This window comes from Centroberyx affinis, unplaced genomic scaffold, assembly GCF_046629955.1.
Source record: "Centroberyx affinis isolate AG114_WGS23_722 - 3 ecotype Tasmania unplaced genomic scaffold, CSIRO-AGI_Caff_v1 ptg001448l_1, whole genome shotgun sequence".
NCBI lineage: Eukaryota > Metazoa > Chordata > Actinopteri > Beryciformes > Berycidae > Centroberyx > Centroberyx affinis.
In genome coordinates this window covers 243,183-268,992 of record NW_027279922.1, presented here as the reverse complement: position 1 = coordinate 268,992, position 25,810 = coordinate 243,183, and the positions used below count along the sequence as shown (strand labels likewise).

At 41.4% G+C, this 25,810-nt stretch overlaps 1 protein-coding gene across 1 annotated transcript in view; it reads right to left on the bottom strand.

Annotated features, from left to right (window-relative positions):
- Positions 1 to 20,372, bottom strand: part of cspg4 (chondroitin sulfate proteoglycan 4) — a 64,707-nt gene extending 44,335 nt beyond the window's left edge. Inside the window, exon 1 of the mRNA XM_071526730.1 lies at positions 20,253 to 20,372. Within this exon, the coding sequence (XP_071382831.1) occupies positions 20,253 to 20,325 (73 nt within the window). The 5' untranslated portion in view covers positions 20,326 to 20,372. The remainder of the gene's footprint in view (positions 1 to 20,252) is intronic.
- Between the last annotated feature and the right edge of the window lie 5,438 nt (positions 20,373 to 25,810).

Genomic DNA, 25,810 nt, shown 5'->3' with positions numbered 1-25,810 from the left:
GATAATCCCTTTTCAAGGCTAGATATTTGGGCTTACAAGGCTTCAGGCAGGCTTACTCTGTTATACTCGCTCCGCCTTTGACCTCTTGTTGAAATCCCTCCTGTGCACCTGTATTTGGGACATTCATTGTGATTCATTAGTTGTTATTTATGTGGAATGCTGGCCATATAAAACCATTTGACCTTTTTCCAAAGAGGGAATGATCATCCATTAGATTCCTTCCGGCTTGTTTGCGAGAGAGACAAGTTTGTAAAGATGAAACTTTTCCGTTCCTCCCTTTGCCTCATTAAAATGAAAATGATACAGTTTCACCTGTAAAACAAATGGGGGGACTGGAGGCCTCCTACAGTACTAAACCAAACCTAAACCATCTGCAGATGTGTTCATTGGTGCTTACCCGCTAAGTAAGCAAACCTTTCTTGCAGAATGCTGAAATGTCAATATGTGCGAGGATAGATGTGCCACATGGTTTGGACATGCATATTATATCTCATACCTCACAGGGGGATCCAATTCCATGCCGGGGGATATGGTAATCGTAAATCTGAGGATTAGCTTTTTGAGTATTTCACAGATCTGGATGATCTGTCAAACTGGCAACAAGCTTCCTATAAAGAGTCTCGGGTTGCCACTCAAACCCTCTGTCTCAAAAATCAGGCAGACAAATGATAAAAAGTGTTTACCCGAGCTCACATCACTTCATTGTATACAATACACAGCAAAACTTGTATTCTGTGAATGGAGAAGTGGGGTCTTTTGTTTTTCAAGTTTGAATGATTTCATCATTTCATTCATTTCATGAGCAGTATTTTATTCTAAGTAAGCTTCCCTATTATTGTGGTGAGCGGGGACTTTCACTACCCATTTTTACGATGCCTCTGTGAAATACTGCCTTAAAAAAACAGCATAGAAACGTACAGTGTATAAAACAAAAGAGGTATCCTGTTTTTTTTTTTTTTTTTCACAGGCTCCAGTCAAGACTGGGTCTAGCAGGATCCAAGTCAAGACAAAGACCAAAGACCAGACTGAGTCATGACTACAGCATTTAACTGACAAGATTAATATTGTTTCACTACAAACAGATCATAATGTTTCAAATGATAATGAGACCGGTATCAGGTATTGTATCAGCTGTTCATACTGTATCAGCTATTGTTATTCTTTAAATAAATGTTTTGATTTTGTGCAAAGAATGAATGAGTGAATAAATGAATGAATGAATAAATGAATGAATGACTGAATGAATGAATGAATGAATGAATGAATCAATCAATCAATCACCATACGGCAGTGGCGGCCGTCACCAAGCTAAAATAGGCTCAAATCCAAGACAAGCCTGAAACAGTTTAAATGATGATGTTGTCGTCTTCACTGAGGTTTTGGCTAAGCGCTCGGTCCTGTTTTTAGTCCAGATGTTAGTCTTCAGATGAAGTGAAAACATTTTACAAAATCATTAATTTCCCCATCCAAACAACACAAGCTAACCCAGTTGCAAACTATCTGAGTGTAATTAAAATTCCTCTGGATTTAAATACATTCTTGGGTGCTCATGTTAAAGGCCCTTTTGGGAGGTTTTTGGACTAATCAGAAAGACTCAGAAGTGTGCTCCTTTTGCTAATGGGTGAACACATGATTTCACAGCTCCCAATGCGATTATACTCTTATTAGGGTCAGACATTCATAAAGACTCATTAGCAGTTTTTCCCATCATGCATGTGGGTGATATCATTTCTATCTCCTTTGTTGTGCGCAGTCTTTCTGCTTTGATTCCAGTGCCTCAATCCCTTTGAACCAATTTGTAAATCACATGAATATTTGCATCCGCCCAAACTTAATAACAAGCAAAAGTCTAACCAGAGACAAAAAGGTTAAGAGTCTCTCCAGGCTAGTTTGGATTTGTAAAATGTTCCAAGAGTTCAAATGTTAACAGACAATTTCATAGGATTATGAAATAGTGATTTTTCCATCAAACTTATTTGGACAGACAGCCTATATATACACAGTGCAGTTTGGGACAAATGATGTCCCAGGCAGCACATTTGAAAAACAGGAGCTCGGAAAAGGCTGGAAAAAGCCAAGTCGCCACCCTCAGTCTGGGAAGACTGGGCTTCACTTCAAATATTATAGTTATTTGTGACAACAGCAAAATCCCCTCCCATCTCCAGTGAGGGGTTACTAGAGGTAATTCGCTGCTTTATGGTGCTCTGTTTTAAATGAATCTACTACAAATAAAGAGCAACACTTTTCTGAACATGGGCAGCCCATCTTTAGTGATGTTTTACATTTAAGTTCATTGATTAATGCTTTAGAACTTAATGATGGCACTGTAACTAACAGTTAGCAAACTCTTGCTACACATAGTTGGCTGAGTGTTTGGTCTGTCTCAGACAAATGACAGTCTGGGTTTTTAGTCATAATGTACTTAGGTCAGCAGAGAGTTTTGGATGGTGCATTGAGTTTTGTTTGAGTTTGACTCATGGGCAGGGTGTGGTGGTGAATCCAGCACACATAAATCCTGTTGCTAAGTTATCATTTGACTACGTGTCAACGCTGCATACATTCACAATGTATGTTGTGCATGGGGTCAATTCACTTGCTGCTCTCGTTTTTCAACTTAAGTAATTTTATCAGTCTCACTCACTGCACCCATATAATCATAAATAAATAATAGTTCTCAATCTTGACATTGGTTGAATAATGTGTGGTAGTTTATAACTGTAACAGAAAGCAAGTTGGGTGGCTTAATAGACAAGAGTAAAGTGAAAAGTGAAACTGAAGCTCTCTTATTGTCTTAATATAAGCCTCTGAAACGGTCATTCACTCTGGCTAGATGACACACAAGGTGTGGTGAATTTGTTTGAAAGATTGGATTGATAAAAAATCAGCAGATGGTGAAAATATTAACACATATTTTATGTGTTTGGCTAAATGTATGCCAATTTATAAAACTTTCTTGACACTTGGGATACAAATCAACGTCTTTTTGCAGAGTAATGATGCATTTTATATCTTGTAATGTCAACTGCACTGCTCTTTGTGTAAACATTATTTAATATACTAGATACTATTGTTTTTCCTGGCTTTTGGCAGTGTATGCACAGTTGAACTGAACAGTTATGGTATGCTTTGATGTAGAGAAACAGAGAACATAATTGCTAACATACATTTTTTCACCAGATATGATTATGATGATTGTAATGAAATCAACATGCAAATCTTTTCAGATTTATTCATAAAGCACATTTTAGTCAAACAGGTTTGTCACCAAGTTTTTTACAGAGCAACAAAGGACATAAATATGGATAAAAACAAAAGAACAAACACATCACAAATGCATTGGCAACAACACAAGTGAGAAGCTTGAACATTTGTTTATGACTCATCCATCTGTCTTCATGCTTGAGATGGCCACACACATGAAAACTGACACACATGCACACACACACACACACACACACACACACAGCACCCTCACTCCCTGCTCTCCCAGAATCAGCCCAATGAGCCACAGACACGCTCAATTCAAACTGCTCAGACAAAACCTGACACAAACACACATGCTGCAGAGAAAGGACTTCATGCCTGTGCTAAGGCAAATGCAGGTTCTGGTAGCATAAAGGTTAGAGATGAGGGCTTATGACTGGAGAGTTGTCGGTTTGAATCACCAGACAAGCTTGCGAATGAGTAATGCTGTCTCCTTCCACAAAAAGCTCCAATGAGCTGCCCTTGAACAACACACTTAAGCCCCAATTGCTCCATGATGCTGTACCGGGTGTCTCCCCAGTGTGAATGTGCGTAACAGCATGAATGTGAAGCAGGGTGACTCATCACCCAATACACCTGCCATATGGAGGGTATATCAAGATTCTTGTATTGGTGATCTGTCACTCAACAAACAAAATATGAACATAATATATACACTGCAAAAACTGACAAATTTGTTAAGTTATTTGATCTTGTATTCAGACTAATCAAGCATATTTTTTAGGATTTTTTGTGAAATCATCTTACTGCACTGGCAGATATTTTTTTGTTTCAACAAATTTGACTTTGTTTCAGGACATTTACTTGGTAAAAGTGAAACAACCTTGGAGAAAGTTTCATGTTTCAAGATTTTCTTCATTGTTTTATGATGATTTATTGAAAGAAGTCATTTTGTATCAAGTGGAATTTATTGAGACCAGCAAGATTATGTGCTAGTGCAGTCCAATAGTTTGACTATAAATATTACAATGGTTGTGCACATGCACTAAGACTCAAACTGAATTGAAGGAAATTTGGAAAACTGAATAACAGACGTACGTGTGCACAAACACACACATGTACGTAGACACACACAACCTTGCAGCACTGTGTCACGACGTTGATGACATGGAATGTGTTTGCTAAGTTTTACTTTACTGCGCACCTCCTCTAACTCTACCATGGCAAGCTTTGAGGTGGTTTTGGATCCAGGAGAAGGCTCTTTTTTAAACATTTATGGGCTGCAAGGCAACTCCATCGCAGAAAGGAGGGGCCATCTAACCCAGGCTGTAGAGGAAACCGCCCCCCCCAAAAAAAGAAAACCAAACAAATGGCACAAAAAGTTATTTTTCAGATGACTACTGTAAAAGGAGTCTTTGTGTCCTCAAAAATTTGCCCCGACCGACACTTGACTAAGTACAGCAGAGAAAAGGACAAATGGAAAGAAAGACTCAAAGAGAGAGTACGCCATGTACCCAGTGGGAGGAGGGGATTTTCTGGTGAACAGCAAAAGATGTATTTTCGGGAAAGGAACTCTTTCTGGAGGTTTCTGAGCCCCAGTTTCCCCAGAAGGCCTTGGCGTACAGCGTCAGGGCGTTGGTCTTGTTTCCAGAGGCGTCACTTTCACTGTGACAGCACAACTTCATAAGAACTTAATAACGTGCTTTATTTTTAACTGCTTCAGATATCTGATGTGGCAGCGCTAACTGCAACAGTCATGTTCAATGAGAAGCTGTCGTTAAAATGAGGCACACACAAACTGCGAGCATGGATTCAGTTTGACAGTAAACTCAATGGAGGAATGCTCTGTAATGTTTGTCCGTGGGGAGGAAGCCCATGTGTACACTAGGCGCCTCTTTTTTAGCTGCAGAACAGTTGCTCATGGGACGTGCTGTTCGTGGCTAGTGCTGTTGCTACGTGACTACTGCAAACCCATCTGAAGTACATCAACAGCAAGTTACTGAAAGATCAACTACTTTCAACTTCAAGCTTTTGGTGCTCTGAGCATTTACAACATGCTAAGTTCTCAGCGCAACAAGGCAAGAAAGTAAAAGAAGCCTGTAGCCGCTGTAAAGAGAGGTTCCCGGTGGACCCTTGACTCATACAATATGGAGATCCATTTGAAAATGAGTAAAACTGGTAACTTTGGTAAGCAGTCAACTCACATTTCTTCTTATGACATGATCATGAAATCGCGTCTACTACATCAAATTCACAGTAGTCAAAGTTGAGCCATTAACTGCCTTCTTCACAACGTCCACACTGTGTTTAAGAAGTCTTCTGGATATTACAGAGTGTTCACAATGTTTATGTTGAAGCTCTTTGGAATTCATAACCAGTCATGCGAGTTGGATGTAAATGAGTTCTGGCCTTTGGTTGTGAACATATTTATAGTTGTTTATTAGAATTCAAATGAGGTCGAAGAATTGAATTCCACGGGCCAAATGAAGCAGCCCATATTACTGACTACTAATGAATGCTGTTCTGAAATGCACTGATTCTCAATGATCCTGCCAAAGGCATGCCATCCAGCTGGCATTCAGATGTTCTACAGATGTGCTTGATTCACCAAGCAAAAGGCCCATGAGAATAAATGCATCCAGAACACTGCGCAGTAAGTATATCCAAAGTATGGCATGCGTGAATGATGCATTAACATGAGGATGTTTAGCTGTGTGGCTTCCAAGGCAACTGTCTGGATATCTCAGTCAAGCCGCCGACATACACTATATTCAAGAGTCAGTTTATTGTAGAGTGTCTTGGTGGCTCAGTAGGCTACGGCACATTCGTATGCCCTCACAGAATCACGGGTTCAAATGTGGTTCACAAACTTTGCTGCACGTCATCCTCTCCCATGTATTTGGTGTTGCTCTCCACTGTGTACTATGTGATGAATCAAAAAACCCAGAAAATGGCATTGAGGCACCGATGCAATATTTATGGAAGATATAAAACATACATGTGTTCCAAAATGAGTTTAATTTGTTTCTGATATTTGGATAATGGTTTGACTGTACATTTAATTAACAACTCTAATGTAGAATGAGAAATATATAGAAATGTGATTGGAATTGTAGTTATACAAACATTTCTCAGAGGCAGAACTGCTCTGGAAGCAGAAATAATCTCATTAGTTGAGTTGAGCCACAATGGGCGGAGCCAGAGAATTTACAAGTTTTTCTGGCTAAGTAATGTTTGACTGAAGCCCAGTGAAAAAGGCGGTGGTCACAAAGTGGTCATAAAGAAAGTAGCAATTATTATGAAGCCTAGTAGCCTACTCTTGCTACTAACTTAAAAATTGCAGCCATACTGAGTCATCTAGGTTAGCTAGTTAGCCTAGTTGACCTTCCAAGTTCAAACTAGCCATACTAGCCTATACAGTAGGTATCTAGTTAAGCTAGTTAGTTAGCCTGCTGACCTGCCAAGACCATGAATGCCATGGTCAGGAATGAAAGGAAAAATAAGTCATTGCATTCATATTTTAAATGTATATTTTGTTTGCCAGGTATCTATAAACCGTGGTTCTTTGGCTCCGCCCATTGAGGTTTAACTCAACCAATGAAATTATTGCTGCCTCTGAGAAAAGTTTGTATAACTTAAACAGTAATCTGTGAGAAGCGTGTGAGGAGAAGACAGAGGAGAGGTGGCACAGGAGGGCGAGGCAGGGTGGAGCCGGGCCGCACAGGGCCGGTCCTGTTGAATTTGGCTACAAATGTCAAGCTCTAGTCCAGACTGCAACCACACCATCGTCCAGACACAATGTACGCTTCATGTCTTCAATGTTCTTGACCAAAATCATACAATATGCCCACATGAAACCTTAGCACTGGTAAGTCTCACTGCTTATACTTATTTTAATGATGATGGCGAGTCCATTGCCGATATTTAACTCAACAACACCCTGGAGCCCTTTTTTCTGAGCTGCTAAACAATATAACTTTAGAGCTTTAGAATCGCAGGGAAGGAAATATCTCCGTAACACGGGACACCTGGTCACAGTTAAAGCCTCATTCATAAATCCATTTTTTTTTTTTTTTAGAACACAACAGTTATACATTATCCAATCCTCCCCTCTCTCTCCACACAGACAGACCACTAAGTTTGTTTCCAAATGACTTCACTCTTGAGGGATGTGATTCAGGAGTCAAGACCGGGTTCAACAGTTTATGGCTTGTCTCTAAAACAGAGCTGAGCAGGTCTGGTCTGGTCAAGGTAAAACCATTATCCTGATCTGTGAATGAATCATACATATGATAGCAGCATTTCCCATAAGCTACCATATCAGACCGAAACCACATGCTTTAGAAACTGGCAGTTTAAATGTCAGGGGGTCACAGTGTATTCAAACAGAATGTAAGGGGCTCAAAGTCAAATGGGTTTTTATGATGTATAGATGCAGTGCCCACCCTAATGCAAATATATAATAATATGCATGTTTATACGCAACCTATTAATAGTTAATATGTGTTCCCTAATCTAAAGTGTTACCCAATAAGGGAATTACATTTTTTTGAATTTCAGATAGGAAAGTCAGTGGCGTATATGATGTAGTACAAGAACTTTTCTTTTTTTAAACTTCAGCCATACTCACATTATATACTACATTTTGTGCTAAAATCCTAAATTCACATGTAGCTGTGATTGCTGTGGTTTCTCCATAACTCCACTTGAACATACTGCAAAGCTAGTTCCCTGTATCAGCTCCCGAACTGAATCCACTCAGCACTGTGACTGGCTCAGGAATGCTAACCAGCACACATAGAGGCAGATGGCTGAACATTCCCTGGCAGTAATGTACTATCTAGAATTTCCAGAGACCACCGGGAATAAGAAGCACGTTTCCATTAGAACCTGGACTGGATTTCACTTATCTCTGGCTTTCCTGAGTGTACAGTAAGTGTCACGCTCCAAAACCTTGTCCTCTACATTGCTGTCTAGAGGTGAGTATGTTTCCCAGTAAGAACAGTGGAAAGACATTTTTGGATGCAAAAGAGGCGGCGGTCCGAAAGGAGGCCCAAAAAGGAATATTCAGAGAGCCAGCCAGTCATTTATGTAAGAGTCTGAAGGTTACCCAGTAGAAGAGAGAAGGGAAGGGGGCAGTAACAGCAACGCAAGCATGTAACGTGTGATAAGCTGCGACCAGATTGGTGCAGGTTTCCTTATTGGGGCCGTTGTGACAAGTCATAGCCTAAAGTCGGCCTATACTTGTTTAGATTGTGGAGTTTAGATTGTGCAGTCATTACGGAGGATGTTGATGAATAGGTCTAATCAGTGATCTGTTATTTAGGCCTATTCTTGACTGTGTGCAACATCAATCAATGCTATCAACTAAAAGATTAATGTTAGTGTGGAATGTAACGTTTTTCTTACTACCTTGGGGGAAAATCTTCTTGGTGCTATTTTTATACTGATCATGTTAAATAGCATAATGTAAACACAATGTAAACTCCGAACCATTTGCCAACTCTGGGATTAGAACCGCATGCCAGTCTGCTGCCCTACCAAGTGAGCTGAAGTACCACACTGGTACAAAGGTACTGTAGCTCTGCATCCTGCGGCTCTAGCTGTGTAGTGGAGCTTTTGAACATTTTTGGGACTGACAGACCAACAGCTGCTGGTCACAGCTAAAAACTAATGATGCTGTTTTGCAATGGATTTGCACAGCACATTCCAAAAAGAAGCTTTTACTGAAGATATAACCACATAACAACATATTGTGTGAGAGATTATTAGTGCGGGGGGGATTTGGTAACACTTTACTTTACAATGGCCTTATTCCAGTGTATTAACCTGTGTATTAACCTATGGAAAAGTATTGTAAGTACACAATATTGTTTTGTGCTGAACTACGGATGAATGCCGAACTTAAGGAATGGCGTCATTAAAACGGTTTTGTTACACTGTTGCAAGTACATTATGTATTTCATTTCATGAAGTTCCTACGCTGTAATGTGTACAATACCTTTTCATAGGTTAGTACACAGGTTAATACACTGGAATGAGGCCATTGTAAAGTAAAGTGTTACCAGGTATTCTTTGGTGATAGAGGTGCAGCTGTGCTTTATGGGAATGTGTTGACCGATAGGAATGCATGGCTTTAACTGTCCATTGTATAATGCTGTGTAATCACCACTGGATGCTTTAAAGCCATGCTATCAAAATCCCAGTGGTCCTCCTAGATTTCTGGAGGGTGAGATTGCATAGTCAGACCTTTTTCTGTCCTCTGCCGGGCAAATTCCATGACTTCAAGATTACAAGTAAAACTTCTTTACCTTGATACACATGTTCAAGTACATCTGGAACTGAGATCCATGGCCTTGGCATGGCAATGAACTCCAGTGAATTCCACTTTCAGTTGCCAGGAACATATTTGTGCTCGCAAGTAACTGCATGTTGGATCACACTGTAAGTCTTCTCTGCAGCAGCTGGTGAGCAAGTTAGCGCTGCGTCTCCCACCAATGTAAACAGTATGACATATTGCTGAAAGTGAATCTTTACTTCGCCAGAGACAGGAAAACATCCTGGAGTTCTTTTTTGGAACTCGCCAGTTTTCATATTTCTCTCTAACCACTGGTTGATTGTGTCAAACTCTATTTCTGAACTATCAATTCTCTGAAACCCACCAGACCTCAAGAAAATGATGCTGTATCTTGTTTAACATGTGATAGTGTCCTGTTGAAAAAACATTCATTTGGTTTAGAGAAAGCTTGTTGAAGCTGTAAAATTGATTCAGAGATGAGAATACAATCCAATCATGCTTTATTGAGTTGAGCCCGCTGTACAGAATTCATGTCTCAATTGTCTAACGGCTTAAAAGTCCCTCCTAAATTTGTCTCCTCCCCTTCATCTCTGCCTGCCCTTCTTGACTGAAGTGGATTCAATAGGTGAAATCAATAATGGATCATAGCTTTCACCTTGATTCCTCTGATGACCTGGAAAAAGCAGGTGGTCCTAATATTTTCAGTGTTGATGGGGTTTTAAAGACTTGATGACATGCAAACAAAAATGATGAGTTTCAATAGACAAAACACACCTCAGGGAATTAAACCCATTCTATATTAAATGCAACCAGACCAGACTTCCTCCCAGTCAACTTTGACTAAATTGCAGAGTCGTTACACAAACACTTTTTCTTATTACTTGATTAATATTTGTTTAATGGAGAGAGGGAAAGGAAACAGTGGGGGCCTGCTCATTTTCCTAATAAATTTATATGCATTAGAGAGTCAGGGAGCCATAAAAAGCAAGCTCCATTTTTCCCCCTTAGGCTGGCCTTAAGCTAATTGCCATCCAATGGTTACACCTTATGGGTAGCGAATTGCTCTCTCACACACAGCAAATTAGCTTTTCTCTGGAGGTTACTTAACCAAGGATTGGCCTGCATTGCTATTAGACTGAAATATCTGAACAGGCCGTGTGTATCGTTGGCATGTTTCAAAAGAAGAAATTGAAGCCTGCTCTGCTGAGGCAACTTTTCCATTGTAATGTAACCTTAGATTGTCATAACAGAATATTAATAGTACATCATCAGCATACATTTTCTAGCTATCTTTCAAGCCTGTGTACAAGTTACATGTCCAGATATGTTGGGCAGCTGGGTAGTGTAGTGATTAAGAAGAATGTCTTTCAACCAGAGGACTCAAGACCCAGTGAATTTCTCCTTTGGGGGACCAATAGAGTATCACTAAAAAAGAGAAATAAAATCATGATGAGAGCACTGCGAACCAGCCCAATTTTGCACCAAAGCTACTCTGTACTCAACAATGTTTCAAAATATCCTGACCGTCTTTTCTGCGGTCACTTGCATAAATGGAGGTTTGTCCTGAAGAGAAGCTGTGGAATGATAGTTAGCATTTTTGGCAGCAGAGTGACTGGATGCTCCGGGGTCATACGTGGTCAGTTTCCCCATTCCATAACTTCACATTCCCCAGAGACCCATTCCCATAACCCAATCTGGCATAATATGGTGAATCAGACTGCATAGTTGACCACAAAAATATGGGCTCTTCTTAGCGCACACTGATCTCTCCTGTCATCTGCATCTTTTCTGGTTTGGCCGTTTATTTGTTTACTTTGGCGAGTCCAGCTGCTGTTGTCAGTCGCTCAAAGGTTGTCGACCTTTCTCTCCTTTTCTTGTAATCTTTGTTTTCCTCCACCAGATAGACTGCCAGTATTTTATTAAAAATGATTACTTTCTCTGTTTTCTTTATCAAGCATGTAATCATTTTTGAGCTTGGTCTCGCGAAATATAATGAAATGAGCATAATGTCATAAAATGCAAATACGTGCCCTGTGCCCGAAAAGGGAGAGAAATATATTTCCTCACCGCAGAAGAATTATGTGAAGGAGACGCAACTAGAAACAGGTAGAAGTCTGACATTGAACGACTGCCTTGAAAATCTGGAGTGCTGTGGTGGTGGATGGATATATAAATTTGCCTTCAACTTGTTGTCAAGCCTTAACCAAAGTTTTAGTTGCCTAAACTTAACCCTAACCTTAACCCAAGTTGTTCTACTTAACCGTTCACTAACCTTTTCACGTGACAAACAACAGAAAATGGCGTGTCCAATTCATGATTTTGTCACATAATCCAATTTGTGGTGGAGGAATGAAATCTTCAGGGAATTTGTGTCCACAAGACGTAATCAGCATTACAGAGTTTGTGTTCGTTTCACAAAATGTTATGAGACTGTGGTGTCATTTTTAGCTTGTCTAACGCCTTGACAAGATGGACTGCACAAGGGGCTTGGTCGTCTGGATTGACAAACCGGGTTATATGAGCCTCAACTCTACTGTGCAGCCGCTCACTGCTCCAGTCAAACCAAACTTCATGGGACAGATCGTTTCCTCTGGCTATTTTAAGCCTGCATAACCAGGGTATGACGACATGACTCTAGCCCCTAACACTGGGATCTGTGTGAACCACAGCACATATACACGCCCTTACACATACACACACACACACATCCCTACCCTGGATCCCCAAGTCAACCCTCTCCTCCCGCTTCCTCTTTCGTCAACCCCATGTGAAGCAATGTGCTCTTTTGTTGGTTCTCCCGTCTGGCTATATTTATCTGGTGCAATCTATTCCAGACTGTCATCTGCCAGATCCCAAGCCTGGTGCTATCCCCAGCCCCTTGATTCTGTCTGAACCCAGCCTCTGATGAGGCCGTCTGGCGTCAAATTACTCAGAACACTTCATGGTCCCTCGGCGGTGCTGATGAAGATTTTCAACAGGATGGGAGCTGGGGCTGATCCGCCTCCATGTCAGCATGCTGTGAAAAGTGGCCCTCCTAACTGCAGCCTCCCGCTGCCATGTTGTAGGAATGATAAAGTAGGAGACAAGCTATGTGGATGAACAAGGGGGTGTTCATATTTATGTCAGCGAGAAAGCACTTTCATGGAAAATAAAGAAAATTATGTTGAAGTCATCCAAAGTCAGGTGTTTGCCAGAATCTTCAAACTTAGACAGTGTGTCATAACTTTGCATATGAGCAGTCCGTAATGGTATTCATAGAGTAGGAATACTTTATAATAACCTGCTTCATAAATTATCTCTCGAGAAATTCTATTATTGAACATATACATGCATCTAAAGCTTAAGACTGTAGCTCTTGGAGCAAAGGATAATAAGGTTTTACAGTCTGGAGCTAATTGGAAGTACAAAACTATTAGTTTGGAGTCTGATGTCTCATGATTAACCACTGTGGCCTTGTGTTTATGAGTCATGCACCCTCTGGGCTGGAGGGAGTCCCCACACTAGCACTGGATTCCTCTATATTTAACACTGTGAGTCATATTCATGTGCTAGCTACCGCCCTGGCCTGGCTACATTTGTAAAAATAACAGACTAAAATCTCTGAGGTATAATGCTATATATACTGTATATCTAAACTTAACAAATCCGAATTTTAACATACAACACATGAATTTCAAAGAGGTGTTTGAAATTTTATTGTCACAAATTAAACCTACTGTGTGTGGCTTATGTAATTCAGTAATAGAACTTTCTAAAAAAAAAACTTCCCATGAGTTGGAGAGTTGCTGGGAGAACAAACACAAAAGATGCTTATTTCATAACAGATTGCTCTCTCCATGGCTATGCTTCCAGAGCGACTTAAGATCTAATAGCGAGTATTCTTGAAAACTTGAATAATTGCAGCACATTCGGCGCACTTGCATTCTCTCACTGCTGTTGTTTTGTCTATATTAGGGGTTAGGGAAGTGGAAGGACATTTTGATTAAAGCCTCCAGCTCTGGCCATGCTACTTACCGACCAAGCTGACTCCAGATGTCGGAGTGGAAACCTCAGGCTTCTCCTAACACATCTCAGATGAATCAGCCCAACACTGGAAACATTTCCCATGATTCATGCAGCTTTTCCAGTGGCTTAGAGGTAGTAAATTTATGTTACCCATTGGCCACATCACTTTGATTCCACTGATCAGAGCATGCGATTTACACGCAATGTATCATATGTTTAACAAAGCGTGTGCTTTTGCTAAATCTAATTTAGACATTAATTTGTATCTTATGATAACATGGAGTGAGATAACAACTGATAATATTAGCAGTTGATGATATTTAGGACAAACTACAAGTAAAGACCTTGAGAACTGATCTTGGGCGGTAAAGCGATTCTATTGTAGCCTTTGAGGGGTGCGAAGACATTTTGATGTTCCTTTTTTCCTCCAATTTATTTTCAATGGATAAGAGAAACAATGGCAGACAGTGTAGAATTGGATCCTTTTTGTTCAACCAAAATGTGATAATGCTGCCTACTCTCTGAAAAAAAAAAAACACAAGCAAAAAAATACCATAGAGGCCACTCATATCGAGACATCTGCTCATGCATAATTCCTGCTTATTGAAAAATTGGCAGTTCTGTGATGATGAGAAATTACTCTGGAGTTTTCATTTTGGGCACTAAATTCCCCAACAGCTCTTATCAAAAATAAACATGCCGGGTACAGTTGCTGCAGTGGAGCAGAATATCAGTCTGCGTTTCTTGGGGACATAACACAAGCTTTGACTTTAAATGCTGCAGTGCTGATCTTGGCCTATTGCTGCGGTCCTACTGGTATCCTAATGAGCATGACATTATCAGTGTTGTACATCTACTTACTATTTATTTATTTGCTTTATTATTCGTGATACTGTTGGTTCTTCTCATTGTTTGTTGCAATTATTCATTTTTTATTATCTTCAGTACTCAACATTTATCTTATACTTATCTCTATCCTATTCTCTGCAGCTACGATGACCCAATTTCCCCACGGGTATCATTAAGGTTTCATCAAATCAGCAAGTCCTCCCGATACAATATAACAGTGGATCCTGGACCTTTTCATGTCATGGACCCCCAAAAACACATACATGAGGTCAAGGACCCCAATTTCATAAGATTTTGTCCCCATGTGCCCCCAAGTGATGTTAAACTTCATCATCATGTTGGAGACCCGCTGGAACACCCTCAAGGCACCCTGGTGATCCCCAGACCTCACCTTGAGAACTGCTGCTCCACAACACATGTACTTGGACAGTTGTTGCCCACATGTTTCTGTTGCTGTTCAACGGTTTGGTTCTGCACACAAGAAGTCTGCACACAATGCTGTTTGTTTGCTCTAGGGATATACCAGTCAATTCGAATATACAAGGACATCACATCTAACGGTTAAAGAACTTTTGCCGTAAGGTCAGAAGTTTGAGTCCTTGTGCTCACGGGGAAAGTCTAAGTTGGGGAAGAGAATGACACACACTCCCCACTTCTTCAGCAACCAGCATTGGAGTGCTCTTGAGCAAGGTACATTACTTTTACAGGGTAATACTTAGAAGTTAACATGCAGTTACTTCCCCAGGCTCTTGCCGTGGGCAAGACTGTCCTTAAAATTGCATGATGAAAAGGTAATCACAGATTAAGAAGGGCCCACCCAACTCAAAATCCCAACCTGACACTTACAGACCAGAAATCTGGGTGTACACTAACCATCTCTAAACCTCTACCAGACCCCCTTGCATCGACTGAGACGTCTGTATCTGATTGACTCTGAAGGGGTCAAAACAACACGGGAGCATACCATGAGATGCCCTCTGACCTTCCACCTAAGGATGGAGCCTTGGCTTCTGTTTGTGTACAGGAACTCTTTTGTGTACACACCCAGGGCTAAATGAGGTCTGTGTGTGGGCTGTCTGCCTGCTCTAAGCACATCACAGCCCTAAAATATAATCCGAGCAGCCTGCCGTTGACAGCCAACAGCCTCAAAGAGAGCACTGTGGGAAAGATCATCTGCCAAGGGACTAGTCCTCAAGGCAAGGGACATGCCTTTCTTTCCGTGTTTTTGCATCACACTGAGAATAAACTGAACTACGATCTGGGCTTTTGAAGTCCCTGAGCCCAAGCAAGTGTGGCATCTACCAGTGGTATATATTCAAAACGAAGGCAGCATCACTCCAACACTTTCTTTTTCAACAGTTGCGCACCTGTAACATCATCAAGGAAGACTCAACTTGATCGCTTCGTTACATGTGTTGATCCTGCTTTGATTCTAGGCCTATGACTCTAATTCAATGATATAAATGATGTAATGGTCATCCACACGCTGGAGAAGGGGTTGTTCAAGGGATTCATTTATATTTTAGGCATTTAGCTGACGTTCTTATCCACAGCAATTTACAATGAGTGAGCACTTAGGTGTTCAGTGTCTTGCTCAAGGACACAGGACATATGGCTGTTGCGGGGATCAAACCTGTAACCTTTCCTTTATGGGATTGTCACTGTACTCACTAGTAACCTTGCTGCCCAACCTGCTGCCCGGGACTCAACCAAAGCTGCACAGGTTGAATATAAAAGCCTATCTATACTAGTGAGATGAAGTTACAGCAGGGGAAGGAGTGGAGCGAGGGGTTAGCCCATACAACTAACTTTGGATTCTTGCAGTGGTGTTTGCCTCAGGCCACAACCCACAAAGTTCATTAATAAACCATGACATCACTCACTCAAACTTGCCTTCTCAAAGTGCCAAGATAAAACGTTAGAGAGGCAGAAGGGAGAGAGGTTGTATCATATTAGAAACATTATCAATATTGATTTTCTCCCATGCTATGCAATGGTGAGGGCCTCATTTCCATATACCCACAAGCATAAGCTTGTTACTGTGAAGAATTTGATGCCTTCCTAAGGGCATGACTGACTCATGTACAGCACTAGTCATCTTCAACAAGGGGCCACAGAGCCCAAGATGTTAGGAAAAAATGCCTCGTTCTGCAAAGAAATCCCCAGAGTCCATTCTCTTTTAAATAGAAAGACATATGTTAGAATAGTAAAGTACTTGTGACAGAAAAATGAGCATGTGAGGATTTGATCCCCTTATTATGAAGCCTATCATTAAAAATCCTCCTTATGGACAATAAGCATGTAACAACTCACTCCCTGAAGACGCCTCAAACAGTTTGTATACACTATATTTACTTTATGGACTCCTGGTCATTCAGTCATTCAGGGATTTCCATGAAGGGACTGTGCATTTATAAACACTCTGATTTTCTTGTTTGGATTTACACCAACTGCCACATATCTATTCTGTCCTAACATTGCGTTGTTTAAAGTAAGAGGTGAGGGGAGGGTCGCCCAGCTCGTCTGTTGGACCAGCAGAGCCACCAGAACACTAATCTCATCAATTTCCCAGTGCAAATATTGGACTTATTAATCTTCTGTGCAGACACTTGTAGTCACACCGTTCGCCCTGCCAACTCTCAAGGAACACATGGAGGCCTTGTATACAGACACTCCGCGAAGCCCAGGCAAAATCCATATTTATTTTTTCTTGTTACCATAGTGACATTATACTCCTGGGGAGATAGCAGGCTCATATGCAGTCTCTGGATGCAAATCCCCTCTTTAAGGTTTGCAATTCAAAGTGCAAACACATTCAGGAGCAAGTCATCTCTAAAACCCTCACAATTTGGCATAAATCATCAAGCAATGTTTGTATCAGACATTGTTGTCTTATAATGTGTGAGCAATTTAAAGACGAGCATCCATAACTCAGTGTAGCCTAATTCAATCTTTGCAATGAACTTATAATGTTATGCAGTGGCCTCTTCACTTCATATATTTGTTGCATTATACACACTGCACTTTCTGTTTTTTGGCTTCATATCTTTGGTAAATAAGAGGTGGTTACTTTGATTAGGTTACTAATCATTTGGGTTCAATTCCCTGTGCTTCCTGCTTCCTGCTCTAATCTATGCAGTGGAATAACAGACCAGCATTTTATTTCAGCCAAAACTTTCTTCCTGTTTAGTCTCATCTGAGTGTCATACACCTGGAGAGGTCGGGGGGTCGGGGGACTGTACATGACCGCTAATGCAGAACCCTAGTGGCGCCTTCCTGCCACTGCACTGCCAAAGGCGACTCCCCAGTACATTCTGCAGAGAAACGGCATTTACCAATACATGATAAGGTGATGAGGTGAGAACCAATTTAGAAACAGCTTGTGTGTTCTTGGATAGGGGGTTGGGTGAAAGCTGGTGTGTTATTAAGTGGGAAGCTCATATCACAGGTGTTTCGGCTCATGACGCCTCCAGAGGGCTCAACAGGAAGTTTTTAAGTATATTGTATCGCTAAAATGAATTCCACATGCAGGGAAAATTATAGAATTGATTTGGTTTGGTTAGTGTCGCATGAGCTACTGCTTATGCTCATCCACATCATAATAGTTACTGTGGCTGCTATGTGGGCGGATAAAACAAGATGGCATAGGCTTGTGAGAAAGTGGGCATTTTTTGGTACACTGCACCACTGAAGAAAACTCATGGAAAACCATATAATAGAAGAAGGCTGACTGTGCTGTGGTCATTTTTTTTTATGATGCACAGACTCAAATCCCTTACTCTTCTGCATTTGCTCATATCCCTCCATGAAAGAATATGGTATAAGTGAGTGCAGCTACACCAATCCCATACTTGCAGATGAAGAAAGACTGCAATGTACTGATTTAAAGAGAGATGCCAGTGATTTCAAGTACATCCAGGCATCTGGGTATCATGTGGTGCACGGCCTGTGACTTATGAAGATGTAAACACAGGGAAGAAATGAAACCTTCAGTAATCCTTCCAGGTAGTTGGTGGAAGCATCCCCCTGACAGCTTGCGGCAGGCATTATGCTGAGCAAAAGGGGGGCCAAAATCTAATCAGTGACTCAGTACATCTGGTCAACATTAGCATTTAGTTCTCCAGGGTCAGTGGGTGAGTACTGTTCACACTGAGGCTGTGGGGATTGTGCCAGCAGATAATTGGATGAGGGGAAATTGTACCCAAATACAGTTTGCCTGTTTTATTCCACTGTGATTTTGATCCGTGGTACGTTCCACCAATCCTAAATCTGTGCCAAAATGACATGCCTCTGCACCATTTATCCAATGAATGCTGACTATTTGCTCATGTATTTCTGCATATAGACACGGCACACATCGCTGATAGCAGTTTCCAGCCAACACTGATACAAAAAGTTAATGCAAAATGCCAGAAAATTCTACTAATTCATCAATGGAGGTGTTACAGTCATGCCAATCAATGGTGCTTATCTATAAATGAGCAAACAGAAGAGCAGATTAATCTTTTCATGCTCCCGGTGAACAGATCACAGTAAAGTAGAAATGAATTCAGCACTCCAGCTGAGCTTTGATTCTGTGCCACAGCAACAAAGCAACACTACTCCGTTCAGATCAAGAGCCATTCTTTCTCTTTAGCTGCCAATGAGACACTCATCGAGGTTTGCCCAGACTTAATTGGAGTGGAATTTCCAGTGTGAGTTTTGAAGATCTGACAGCCGGTGGAACACAATGGGCTCAACATCTGCTCCAAGTCCACCGCCGATGCTGCCAACTTGCCATGTGTACAGTTTTGCGCTGAGGGGATTCAGTAAGCTGTTCAAAGACATCGTTTCATGTGCCCCCCCTCCACCCCCCACACCACCCAATTCGTGAACCAGGTCAAAGGCCAGATTTGCCTCGCCCAAACACTGTACACACAGTACACACACACACACACACACACACACACACACACTCACGCTCAAGAGGAATAAGGGGAGGAAGAATTGCTTTGCTGCATCATATCGAGAAAGGTACTTGTGCAGCTGATTGAGGCCATGAACTGTGGGGCCATTGTATGGGCCGTGCCCTTCGAGCATCCAACCCCCCTCCCTACCTCCCTCACACACACTCACACACACTCTCTCTCTCACTCCATCACTACTCCCTCTTTCCCTCTCTCTCTTTCATCTTTCCTCTCTGGGTGGATAAGGAGCAGCTCTGCCTGCTGCTGTGCACAGTATCCTCTGAAAGAGCCATTCAGCGCTGCCGGCAGCGGGACCTCACCTCACCTCCTCCACTGCTTCCTGTCCTTTGCCAACATGCTTTCAACACAAACACTCTCAAGGTAAACACCCTCACACACACAGACGGGCGCAGACTGAAAAAAAACAAAAAAAAACTGTATTAGAACTGACACCAACAGTTGTCTCAGACCATGGACTGGGTCAGACCCTTGGCACATCTTTCCCCCTGATGTATTCAGTTTCATCCAAGAAAAAGGAGGGTTTCATCGCCGAGCAATGAATGGCATGAGGGCTGTGAGAGTGCAGAACGAACACCATAAAATGCAAAAAAAGAAATCTGTTCTCTCCTAAAAAGAAATCTGTTCTCTTCTAAAAAAGAAATATGTTATGTGCCGAAAAACAAAAAAACTACAACTTGGGTCGAGAGTTTACTTTACAGAGTTTTTGGTTCATGCTGCTTAAAAGTGAAGGAGAGTTGTTAGGTTCAGGTTTGAGGGGCTAACTCATCAGCACTTAATCGCTCTTTGATTTATGCATTGGGGGAAGCCTCGGGAAGGGAGAGTGATCTGATCTCCCCCTCTCCTCAAGCGGTGCATCTCTGTCAGAGAGGAGCAGAAAGTGGGGGAACAGGAGACGAACAGCTGGCAGACTGATTTGGAGTGGCACTTACCTCCATGGCCGGGGCTGGGGAGACGCAGCAAGGTCAGCAAGGCACCGACCAGGACCAAATGCAGGGCTCTCATGTTCTAGTGCTGTAAGTTAAGTCCTCCACTCTCACGTTAGACACACTCCATTCAGAAGGGACTGAATGACTTTCCAGTTTTGGGACCTGAGTTGGTGCTACAGGATCCTCCTCTATGTGAAGGGGCAGGGCCGGGGAGGGACCCTGGGAGGGATGCCTCCACCTCCCCACACACCCCCTCAACCCCCTCAACCCCACCTCTTCTCTCTCTCCCCCCCCCCCCCCCCCCCCGAAAAAAAAAAAAAAAAAAAATGATCGGAAAGTCCCGCCCTGCTTCTCCCTCCAGCCTCTGCGCTTACGCACACAGAAGTGCAAGTCCACTGAACACACATTTAGTTCACATGTGCAAAAACTCACACACACAAACACTCACACACAGATATACATTCACTATACATATGTAGATGCACACACACACACACACACACACACACACACACACACACACACTCCAGCTATGTCTACCCCGGTGGGAAAAAGTTTACAAACTCTCCTCCTGTTAACCCCCCATAACCACTACTACCATCTATCTCTCTCTCCCTCTCTTCCTCTCTCCAGCCCCCCCCCTCTCTCCCTCTCTCTCCCTCTCTCTTTCTCTCTCTCTCTCTCTCTCTCTCTGGCCACTCCTGGAATTGAAGGGCTCTTTTTGTCTCACTCAGTAATTGGAGTGGCCTTAGGAGACCGGAGGCTGCCTTCTGCAAGGATAAACCTTTTACTTTTAATTAAAGACAAATCAGGTTGCCCAACTCTCATGGTGCTTTATCTTCCTAGCCTTTCCCTTGATCAATGTCTCGTTCTTTATGTTTTTGTTCAACAAACCTGCTCCCAAAGCTAATTAAGCTCACACTTTGCGTGGAATAGAGGTGGGTTGTGTTGGATACACAAATCCTTTTTGCATTCACTGTCTCTGCTCTATTGATAGGGGAGAGACAATTGAAAAGTTTCACTGCAAGTTTATCTAAGGCGCACTGAGAGAGAGAGGGGGGGGGGGACTTTCACTTATAGTGGGAAGTGCTGTCACTGATTGTTCTCCAGTTGACTTTTTCTTTTTTTTTTAATGAACATGCACATATTCCCCACAAGGATAAGTATTTTCTGGTTGGATGCTAAGATTAAACCTCAAGTTCACTCTTAAAGCACGTACGCTCAATTTCACCTGTCTCACAATCAGCTGGTTGGCAAATTATTCCTTGTACCTTCTGACAGCTGAAATGGGAATACAATTAAAATTTTCTAAACAGTTCCTCTCGGGTGTGGAATCATTTTACAACAGTAATTCACTCTTGAATGCAGCCCATTAGACTTCTGCTTTTTCCATCTGAATAAACAATGCCTCAGTAATAATCTTTGAATTAGCAGACATATTTTAGTGATAAAATATGATAATCCATTCCAAAGCCATGTAGTTTCACTACTAACTAAGAATCAGAGGAATTTCTGCACAAATGGCAGAGACATTTTTTTTTCCCAAAAATTGTGCGTGACTTTTTTTTGATGATTTGATCACACCCCTGTGAATTTAATCAGCACTGTCAAATGTGTTATTCCTCCTACGCTTGAACTGCTGGTGATTTCGGTGATGGCTAATGCACTGAGTGCACAAAATATTAGGAATACCTTCCAAGTATTGAGTTGCACCCCCTTTGCACAATCCACGTCTCAATTATCACGAGGCTTAAAAGTCTTTTTTTTTACATGTTTCCCTCCACTTCATCTATACTGTATCTCACATTCATGATTGAACTGGATATAATAAGCAATAACCATAAAGGAATATGGCTTTCACCTGCATGCCCCTGGTCTTTTACATAGAAAGAGTGAGTGTTCCTCATGTTTTAAACATAGTCTAAATGCAGTATGTGCTAATATCTTTATTTTAGTTCAACAGCACCTCCACAGCAACACAGTGAAATGTCATTAAATTGTTGGGAAAACAACAGAGACAAGATGAAGTGAAGATGAAGTGGACCTATCAACTGTTCACTCCACAAAAGGGTGTAAATGATTGTGGATGTCTTCAGGGTGAAAACAAAACCTGTAAAATAACACATGGCAAATGTAACACGACACTATTTATTTCAGGCAACCTTTTCTGACACCGCAGCCTCCCTGATTATTTCAGCATGACACAAGCTACAATTAAAATGCTCCCTGTGAGTCGCAGCCAACTGTTTGCACCGATGACACGCTTGCCTCCCTGGGGAAGCATAATTTGCCTTAGAGGGATGTCACCCACAGATATGAGTGGGCTCCTGCAGTATGCGAGAGCACAGGCACTTTTACATAATCCACATCACCAGTGGCCCCCTTAGCATATATGTATATAAGCACTTCACATGATGCAAGTCCATGTGTGGTGCACCCGCCTTTTCAAAAGTAAGTTGATGCAATTCATGGGATTTTTTTTTTTGTTATATCAAGTTACTGAAATGGTTTAGTAATGCATGGACTTGCTATGATTCCACAGAATCAAACACATAAGCGCACAAGTATCTCCACCATTCCTCCATGTCAACTTGCTGCTATATATCAGTCGCTTTACCGAACTTGGATATCAGTTCAGCAAGTTTTTATCAGATCTCATTTCTCTCTCAGTTGATATAATTCACATGTTCACACAGGCAAGTAACTGAGGACGTTTTGCCGAAATATCACCTCACAAGTCATCCCGGGCAGTGCGGAGAAGCTTAGCTTTCACCACACAGGCTCAAATATCACCTTCCTGTGTTGCTGCTGCCGTCTGGCCAGACCACCGCTACGCTCTCAAACCTCCAGACTTGATTAAACCACAGCCAGTATGTCAATGTTATTCTAAACCTTTTTCCACTGTCGGGATAATAACCTGAACCAACTGCCAGATAATCACAACGGTCTGCTCTAATCACTGCGAATCTACTGTTTTTAAAATACACTGTAACAGTCAAGTACCTCCTGAACAAAGAGCCTTAGTTCCATGAGACAAAGTTGCAGCAGTTTCAAGGACCCATTTACTGCCTAACGGAAGCATGTTAAAAAAAAAAAAAAAAAGAAAAAAAAGACACCATTCAGTTTCTTAATCATGTACACTTTTCCATGCCTTTTCAGCCAGTATGCGCCCAATCTCATTTTCTGTCATTAGTGTAATGACTCACTTTTCATTAGCTCAATTGTTTGATTTAATTATAATTCAATTTTCCTCTCATTCTTCTTTGTGTGCTAGCAGTGGGTGTCACTCAAAGTGTTGGAAAAAAAAAAAAAAAATTCTTGACCTCACAGCATTTTGTTCCCCCATAACAACCTGTATTGAGAAAAGTGAGAATAAACTCGAACCACCTGTGTAACGTCACTACTCCCCATGTGGTGCGCCTCAAGTGTGGCTGCTGGACAGGATTTTATATGGAGAAATTTACTGGGGGGGGGGGTTCAGGTCGCAGCCCTGTCAGTTCAAAAGCACAAGCAAGCACTTTCATGAGCAGCTGTGAGGGAAAGCAGCGCGGCGAGAGGCAAAGCTCATGGCGACCTTAATTCTATACAGGGCAAAGAAGGTTACTTTCAAAAGGTAATCTGTTATAGAGCACTGATTATGGTCTTTAAAATTTTCAGCAGTCATGTAATCCACAGGAATTCTCACTGAGTAATATAATTAAACCACTTACAGCTACTTTTATGCTTCGTTCTGCCTTCAAAATCCATAGAATACACGATAGACACATAATTGACAATTTATTGCAAATTACAGACAATTTGAGAGGGGTTTTATTCTCGTCAGTCGTTGCCAGTACTACACATTAATTCAAAATGTGTAAAATTAAGTTTGAGAGATTATAGAGGCTAGACACCCTTTAGACATGTTTTTGAATAGTCCAAAATCATCTGTAATCCCTTTATCTGGTGAATCTGTTATTTATTAGTGACTGTAATAGATTTGAGTAGCAACTTTTCTGTAATCAGATAACTGTACTCCCAGTACCTCTAACCTGTTACTCCCACACTGATTCTACAGTATATACATGGCTGAGAGTTTTTGAATTTTTGAATACTGTACCTCTTATGTGTTCCTGTCCAGGGACGAGTGGAATCCCAAGGAGGCACTGGAATCTGTGGCATATTAAGATAAGATTAGCACTCCAGCTTCTGCATATAATTCTGCATACAGGCTCACTGCCAAGTAGATAAATGGGTGCTATACTCGAGGTGTTAACAGGTTTAATATGGATTCGTCATCAGAATTTAACGTTTTTGGGATACTGGTGCAAAGAAACATATTTTAAGATGTAAATTTCTATGTCTGTCTATACGGCCAAAGATATAGGTGTTATAATGTGAGAAGTGTTGCCAGATGTTTTCACGTGTGAAACTCCCAGTTTGAAATGGGGGCAGATATCAAAATGCCATCTCAGATTAGGATACATATCCTTCGATCAAGGCACAAAAATATGTGCATGGCAATAACCTGGGATACAAGTGAAGTTGGTTGCTTTGAAAGCATGAAAAGGAAAATTCGCAGTTTACACACTTACAATAATTACACTAATTTACAGCTAGAAGCCCTACAGTTTTGTTTTTAATACATTGGTGTGTAATTAGACCTCAGATGCAGTACCATTTTAAATGAATTCACATATTTTTCTTGCACTGATTGATGTTGCACAACACATAGAAGCCCATTACATTGCCACAAATGTACAAACGTCCACCCATCTGTCACTTCAGGCTTGCTAAATCAAACTCTGAGAGTTACTGAAGGGATTTTAATTAATACTTGAGCCAGGCCTGCATGTGTACCCACAGTGAATTTTTTTAGCCATTGACTGACAGTCGCTGATAAAGTCAGTTCACTTATGGGGCAAATTTTGAGCTTTCAGGACTACCAACAATCTACACCCAATATTTTCAGTTAATGAAAAGGCATGGCAAATATAATTTTTCAGGCAGCTATTCTGTGCTTAGATATTAGCATTAGACGCTAGTTGTCAGAGTTACTTTCTTCCCATAGTAAGCCTATTACACTCCTTTTTTGACATTCCATAGGCAGTGTCAACCTAATTTGCTTTTCTCACCTCAACAAATGCATGACACCACAGGAAAACAGTTGACTCATTTGCAGCGTGTACACATGTCCAATGTTGTGTTTCCCACATTTCTTAAAGCTGTTAATTCTTGTGACAATATTTATGTCACCTTCATGACAATTTTTGAACAGTACCCTTCAAGAAACACTCATTTATGTATGCTTGCTCAAGGAGAGGAGAGGATTAAGCTTGCCAATCAAATAATTTCACATCCTCTAAAGCGATATAACTTGATAATAAGTGGTTGCAGCCTAAACTGTGTTTTGGCATTCGCTGTAAACTTCATTCCTGGCTCTTAATCTGTATTAGCATGTACTTTTCAAAGGCACAGGGCTCCCTGGCTAAATCCTCACCACATCCAGTTTGTTTATCTTTTCCCTGACAGCTTTGTGACTTTGAATCTCCATCCCTAATGCGATGCTTTGGGGCGCATTG